The 7,241-nt window shown below is 36.3% G+C and overlaps 1 protein-coding gene across 4 annotated transcripts; it reads left to right on the plus strand.

The window, feature by feature from the left end:
* The first annotated feature begins 390 nt into the window (after window positions 1-390).
* Window positions 391-5,851, plus strand: LOC103982018 (PLASTID TRANSCRIPTIONALLY ACTIVE protein 6, chloroplastic-like). Of its 4 annotated transcripts, none has more exons than XR_010486079.1 (8): window positions 391-1,002; window positions 1,098-1,166; window positions 1,416-1,520; window positions 3,308-3,427; window positions 4,263-4,352; window positions 4,425-4,542; window positions 5,101-5,171; window positions 5,505-5,851. XR_010486079.1 is itself a non-coding variant. In XM_065104468.1 (7 exons), exons 1-6 carry the CDS (start codon window positions 451-453, stop codon window positions 4,539-4,541), a joined length of 1,053 nt encoding a protein of 350 aa, XP_064960540.1. In that variant the 5' UTR covers window positions 391-450; the 3' UTR covers window position 4,542; window positions 5,505-5,851. The 4 variants fall into 4 exon arrangements, 2 of the variants coding, with proteins under 2 accessions (XP_064960540.1, XP_064960542.1); XR_010486078.1 differs by having other exon boundaries at window positions 5,104-5,171; XM_065104468.1 differs by lacking the exon at window positions 5,101-5,171.
* The last annotated feature ends 1,390 nt before the right edge of the window (window positions 5,852-7,241 follow it).

The raw sequence follows: 7,241 nt of genomic DNA on the forward strand, positions 1-7,241 counted from the left end.
ACTTAGGTGATGATCTTAATGGGAGGGAGTCTTCTAATTATTTATCTTGGACTCTTTATTCTCGCTTATATATATAAATAGAAACTCGTAGGAACTATATACATAATAATTAAATACGGATATGTGGATATATAATATGATTGAGAAATTATAAATCTATTTTTATTTCATTTTAGTTATGTAAACTAGAAATTAAATATCTTCTCTCATATACCTTTTGTCACTGAGCTATGTATGGCGAAATAGATGGGGCTGTGAACCATCAGAACCGTCGTTCTGAAAATGAACGCTCAGATCACAATTGTATTGGAACGACTCACGGTACCGTGTTCACGCAGTCCCAAACCTTCTCTTTATCTACTGCATCCTCGAATCCCAGACGATAGCGGATGGAAATAAAAAGCCAAAGCAGCAGCAGCGGCGAACACAAAGAAAAAGGCCAAGTGCATCATGAGGACTTCTACCCTTCTCTTCCTCCTGACTCCCCCACCACCACCCTCTCTCCCCTTCTTCGCAACCTCCACGCAGCGTCTCCTGTCCACAGTCCAGCTCCCACTTCTAGCCACCACCCGCTCCTCACCATGGCCCAACCCCAAGCATGCGGCAATAACGAAAACGGCGAGAGGCCGAAGACCCCTTACAGCGACCTCGGCCGCCGACGACGACGACGTGGAGGCTGGCGCTGGCGACGACTACGACATGGAGGACGACGAGGTAGAGGAGCTCGACAACAAGAAGGACTACGATGTCGAGTACGACCGCCTCCTAGGCTCCCCCATCTCCGCACCCGCCACTGCCGCTGCCGCCGGCGCCGACTCATCGCCGGATGATATCGAGATGGTCACCAGCGAGAGTTTCGTGTCCACCCAGGGTTGGGGTTCCGACACCGTTGTCGACTACCGCATCAATGAAGAGGAATTCCACAAGATCCGCCTCCTTCACTGTGACTTCTTCATCCGGAAGCCTCCCGACCCCGATCACAACGTCTATGACTTTCGAGAGGTCTTCAGCCTTCCATCTTTCTCGTTTTAAAAATTCTATAGTGGCGTTCTCTTGTTACTCTGATGCAAATCTCGTTGTGGCATTTCAACAAGCAGATGTATGTTACTCCTCCCGACACGGATGTTTACTCGATTCCGAAGGTCCTTGCGCCGATGCCTCAGAAGGTATCCAAAAGAAAATTCACAACTCTTTTTTCTTTCCTCCTTGATGTCATGTTCCTGGTGGAGAATTTGCTTGCTGCAATGTTTTGTTAGTATTATCGTGTTTAGTTCATGCTTGAGTTTTAAAGTGGGTGCTTTCTGCTGTTGACAAAATAATGTTGAAGGGATCATCCATAAGGGATGATTGCTTTGGTTCATCAAAATTGTACTTATTGTTAACTGCACTTTTCCATCTTTTCTTGCATTCGATAGTACATCCGTTGCTCCAAAACTAATTTTGGTTGCTACAACGTTATGGAGCCACCGATAGATGCACCTCGCGATCCATTATATAAAACTGAGCGGGAGATCCTGAAGGTACACACTGAGACCCAATTGCTAGTGCATGCTTTGCTCTTTCAGGTGTTGTGTAATTGTGTTATTTGTTGATTGAGAGAATCTTTTAGCCATTAAACTAATATTCACAAACAGTCGGTTTTCTCCTTGTTGGTGCAATTTGTCCTAATGATGGTTTTGGTTTTGAATAATGCTCTTTTCAATGCTTCCTCAGTTCTTGTGCATATGATGTTAGTTTCTTTGATCACTATGATTGCTCTGTCATTATAGTAAATACAAAAAAGTTCTTTTTTTCTCTATATTTCATTGGAAATCTAGTTATTTTCTTGTCTAACAATTGGTTCATGTGTCTCTATATCCCCTTAGAATATGTTCCTGATTCATGGTCAAGTTAATTATATATGCACGCATGTAAAGCCCATTTTTCATTTCTTTAGGTGATATAAATATATGCATATATGTCAATCTATATATTCCTGCAGTATTCTTTCCTGCTATGGATGCGTATTAGCAGTTTACTTTCTAGACCCTGTCTGTTGATTGTGCTGTTGGAAATCAGTTGTTGTCTAAGTAGGAGATATGATCTAATTAAATTAATGAATGGAGAGATAATTAAAGGTCTTATGGAATCAACCTTGTAAATCTAGTTGTTTTCTGACAATTGGTTCGTGTTTCTCTATATCCCCTTAGAATATGCTCCTGATTCATGGTCAAGTTAATTATATATGCATGCATGTAAAGCCCTCTTTTCATTTCTTTAGGTGATATAAATATATGCATATATGTCAATCTATATATTCCTGCAGTATTCTTTCCTACTATGGATGCGTATTAGAAGTTTACTTTCCCTGTCTGTTGATTGTGCTGTTGGAAATCAGTTGATGTCAAACTAGGAGAAATGATCTAATTAAATTAATGAATGGAGAGATAATTAATGGGCTTATGGAATCAGCCTAGTAAATACCAGCTCAAGCTATTTTTTTTTATTACCAAAAGATAGATTACCTGGTGCCACGACAAGGATACGATTCATATTTTCATTGTCTCTCTGTTTTTTCGTTTGTCAGTTCCAGTCTATCTTTTTCTAGCTGCATCCTAATCCAATTATTTTGCCAGTTCCAGTCTATATGGATTCTGTTGGCTCTTAACTAACATAAGGGACCCTTTAGATCCAGTTTACTAAGTTCTTTTGTTTGAGTTTGCTATGATTTATCATATCTTCTTCTCTCGACTTGGCCTCCAAATTGTTTGACAGGGTACCAGAAGCATAAGGTGATTCTTTTTCCGTCTGTATCTTTACTTTAAAGCTTTGTTAACTTGCAGGTGATTCTTTTTCCGTCATACGCATGTCACAGTCCATCTACCATATATCCTATTTAATATTCATCTTCTTTTCTTATTGCTCTAAATTTGTGATTGGGGATCACTAAAATTTGTTTTTTCCTTTCTTATTTAGAAATTTTTAGATGAGTGATTCTTCAATCCCTTTCAGTTGGGGATTCTACAAACATGTAGATAAGCTCTAGTGAACTATTTTCTAGGTTTTTCTATATTTTGCTAGATTTGTCAGTTCTACTTATTATAAATTTCTAGTTTAAGTACATGGTAATTGCTTTCATACTGTGTCGACACATTTCATTCTGCTTTAATTGTCTTGGCATCATATGCTTGCTGCAATGCTATATGCTGAGTTTGAATATAAGAATCTCTCTTTATGTGACGATTTTCAAGCATGCTTAGATGCATCCAGCTTGCTGTAGTTTAATCATCTTCCCTCTTTCATGTGATATTGTTTCTTTCTCTTATAGGTTTTCTTAACGAAACATTATAGAAACAGACGACTAGGTGATGCAGAATTTGTTCTCGACTTTGAAGAAATTTATGTCATTGACTCAAAAACCAAATCCATTACAAGAGCTAAAGTCTTGGTAAGTGATCTTTTTATTAGCTGTTTGTCAATTTTATATGTCATCGCACAATGTCTTTCGATTCTATCCTTTTGCGTTTAGCTACTGATGTTTCGTATATGTTTGTGTCTCTTATTAACAAAATTAGATTTGACATACCACAAGAATAATGTATTCAAATATTAATACCGACCCGAGGTTGGTAAAATTTTACTTTTTAATTTCCTACCTAGCCACTAAACTTTTTCTCCTGTTTCCTACCTATCCAGTGACCTGCTTATTTTTTCCTGCTCCATCCACTTGTAACTGGTTCTATCGGCTGCGTCCAACTTGTCAAGCTATTGTGGTTATTATCAAGTACAATGTGAGAGCTTTTTTTTTTATGACAACTATTGTGTAATTGAATCCAGAAATCATATACACATCTTCGTAGGAACAGGTTAATAACATTAATAATGGTTATTTATATTTAAGCCTATATGACGATCTAAAGATTGAAATTTAATAGACCAGCATCCTCATTTACATAGACATTCAAAATGTGGGAAGCACAAAAGGCGAATTGGAAAATGTTACTCAAAGATGCAGATTAGTATTAGTATTTAGGTGGCTATTACATTACCAAAAGTTGATGTAAGATTGATGTATTGATCTTTAAGTCACAGGTCATTTTGGCTAGATGCCTTAATGTGGCAGTGGTACTCTTTTTAGGATATTATGTGTTATATGTCATCTCTGCATGTCTCTTTTCACAATATCAATGTTCCCTCAAAAGAATATTCGTCACTTCATGCTCAAGGAACCTTGGCTTATAGAAACATTTAGTTACTTTGATGATGTGTATTTTTGGTGACAGGTTACTGTGACGGGAGGGAGAAACAGAGATAGGAGGAATGATCTTTTGATCATACGTGATGGTGGAAACCTATTCAAAATTATTGATAAGGTACTGTGATCTTTATGATTTGCCTCTGCTAATCTTTTGTGATATTTGCCTAATGCCTGGAACTTATTTTAGAGTGAAAGGGATGATCCAACCACTGTCATAGAGAGAGAAGAGTGGGCAAAGACCAGACAAGAGATGGAGCATCACCTTCGGAAGCTTCGAGACTTCAGTGTTTCAAATTGGTTCTAAGGTTTGGGTCCTAATTCTTCTTTGTGAAGTTGAATGCATGGCTGCATATGCATATGGATTAAGACCTGTACATCAATTGTCTGTTGTAGATTGCGTTATCCAGGTTTAGATTTCAAGTCGAATGTCCATGACAAGGTGGTATGGATGAATTAATTTACGTCCAATATTGTCTTCAACTCAAGTCAGAAATGGGAGGCCCATTATTCTCATTTAGGCAATATACGATAACTAATTAGAAAAGTCTCTCGACTATATTATTGTTGCACTAGATGTAATTACTACGCTCATCTAGTGTCTTTGGCTTGATCATCCTTTTCTTTAATCCTTCTATAATGACCTGAAATGTAATGATATGTCAAAGGAGTCATTCAATTCTTTAAATTAAGTATTATTGAAGTACGTCGTATTGTCAATGAAAGCCTTTAGAATGTCGAATCAAGAGATTATGTTTTCTTAGATGAATCTTTCTACTTTATTTTTTTGTTATGATTCTCAAGAGTTTGATTCTGCCTACTTGTGAAATAATTTATTCTAACTGTCAAGAACTTTTATTGCCTAGAAGTTGAAGGAAAGTGGCATCAATTTCACATTCCACAAAGGCCAAGCACAACTGATTGGGATGGCTCTACTGTAAGCAATCACTAGATTTGAGCATTTCATTAGCATCAGTTGTATCGTTATACGTATTCCATAACATCCTTTTGAAGGGTGGCTATTAGTGGTCCCATTGTAGGATCTTGCATGCGAGGCAACAACCACTGATATATTCGACACTATTTCTATCATTAACTTCAAATAAAATAGGGATGACCTCTTCTGGTTGTAGGCATCGTTAGGGCTGCATAAGTGGTCTCTAGTGTAGTCTATCATTCATGAGATGGTACTAAGGTTGTCACATGCCCTTAGTTACTTCAAGCCCAGGAATAAAAAGCTCTTCCTTGTCCCCATGTTTCTCTTTTGCAGGTGGCACACACAAGGAATCGATCTCTGCCACCCGTTGCAAAGGCGAGGTCAAGCATTGATCAGCACTCTTTGTAAGCTCATCTTGCGTACAAATAAGTTGGGGATTAAAAGAAAGGAAAACATCTCATGAGGCAGGTCAAGCAATGCCTTGTGAAGCCAACAAAAAAATGTTTGCCATCGTAGAACACACTTTCTTTTGCGCCTTCAATTATCAAAGACATCAGTGATTGTCTTTCTAATACATTATTTATTTATTTTCCTTTTGTCGGTTGCTTTATTCTCGTTGCTTTTGTATTGACTTGACTTGAACATTTTAGGCAATGTATGGCAAACATTATAAAGCTCTACTGAAATGAGACATGATCATGATTATTAAGGCGATGCCAACATATTTTTGGAGACATGGTTAAAGTTTTCCTGCTTAATTCAGTAGCCAAAACAAAGAGAAAAAAACGAGTCATGTATATAATGATACTAACCTACATCGTCTAGTGGGCAGTTATGATCTTAGAACAATGATACTCCAAACAATAAAAATCGAAAATAGTCCCAAAAAATAGACTGAATTAATGGTGAAGTTAAAGAAGAAGAAATTAAGAAGACTCGAGCTCAATTCGAGTAAGACTTGAATTAAGAAGACTTTAGTAATTAGGAGTCCCCCACGTGGGATTAAGAGCTAAATTCTAATTGAAAGTCCTCTAGTTAGAAGTCTAAGAGTTTCCTTGCATAGGATTAGAGTTGGACTTCGATCAAGAGTCCTTCTCTAATTATGAGTTTTTTTCCCCCTCTATACCATTTTATAGAGATTAGATCTATTCATCATTTTATAGGGGAGTAATTAGATCTATTCATTATTTTAATCCCTATTATGAATTTTAGCTCTAATTCATAATATGGATTAAAATGATGAATAGATCTAATTAAGTAAATAGAGCTAAAATATGTATATGATCTAAGATAATTAGATTTCATTAATTTCTGACTCTAATACCAATTGTTAGAAATTATTTGTAATGCGAAAAATAATTATGTCAAGGATTAAAATTTGATATATCTTAGATCATATGTTTATACTTATGTTAAATCAAAATATCTTGATATGTTAAATCGAATTAGCCTCTGTGCCTCTCCCTCTTATAGGAAAGAGGATTAAGTATAGAAAGACATCAGATAATATCAAAGATTGGGATGCACATAAATATCGATATTTAAATCTTTGATTAGAATTAAATTATTATTTTTAATACACCTTATTAATGAGGTTATGAGTCATATGGTTAACACCTATCCCAACTTGGTTGATAGCTATACTTTTTTACTTCAAATAGCTACGCAATAAAGTGAGGATTTGATTATACTCCCCCCACAAATCTCTGATTAGATTTTTGTTATGGGATTGGGTAAATCGGTTCCTATATATTTTTTTATATTATTTTTTTTATAAACAAAAAATTTGGTGTTCTTAGTTGGAGGATTAAACAAAATCTTGTCTGAATTTAACATTTTTTCCTTTTTCCGGTGAGAGAAAGTGGATGGACTTTGTCGAGAGTGATGTCTATTTTTGAGGTTCTTTTTTGGAATCCTTTGCGTCTTTTGTTTCCTTTTACAAAGGAACCTTCTTTTTGGTCCATTTTTTTATGTTGGTTCCATTTGTTCATTGCATATCATCGAGGTCCAAGTAGATCAGTTGGTAGAATATTTACTTTTTCTAATTTTTAGGATTAAAATAGATTTGGT

This window comes from Musa acuminata, chromosome BXJ2-4 (assembly GCF_036884655.1).
Source record: "Musa acuminata AAA Group cultivar baxijiao chromosome BXJ2-4, Cavendish_Baxijiao_AAA, whole genome shotgun sequence".
In the NCBI taxonomy this organism is placed as follows: Eukaryota; Viridiplantae; Streptophyta; class Magnoliopsida; order Zingiberales; family Musaceae; genus Musa; species Musa acuminata.

What these genes read in the sequence shown, in the direction of transcription:
- LOC103982018 (XM_065104468.1), top strand. Translation starts at nt 451, where the DNA reads ATGAGGACTTCTACCCTTCTCTTCCTCCTGACTCCCCCACCACCACCC. An exon ending in ACGTCTATGACTTTCGAGAG is followed by an intron (nt 1,003 to 1,097) that starts GTCTTCAGCCTT and finishes TTCAACAAGCAG; the next exon opens with ATGTATGTTACTCCTCCCGA. An exon ending in TATTCAAAATTATTGATAAG is followed by an intron (nt 4,353 to 4,424) that starts GTACTGTGATCT and finishes AACTTATTTTAG; the next exon opens with AGTGAAAGGGATGATCCAAC.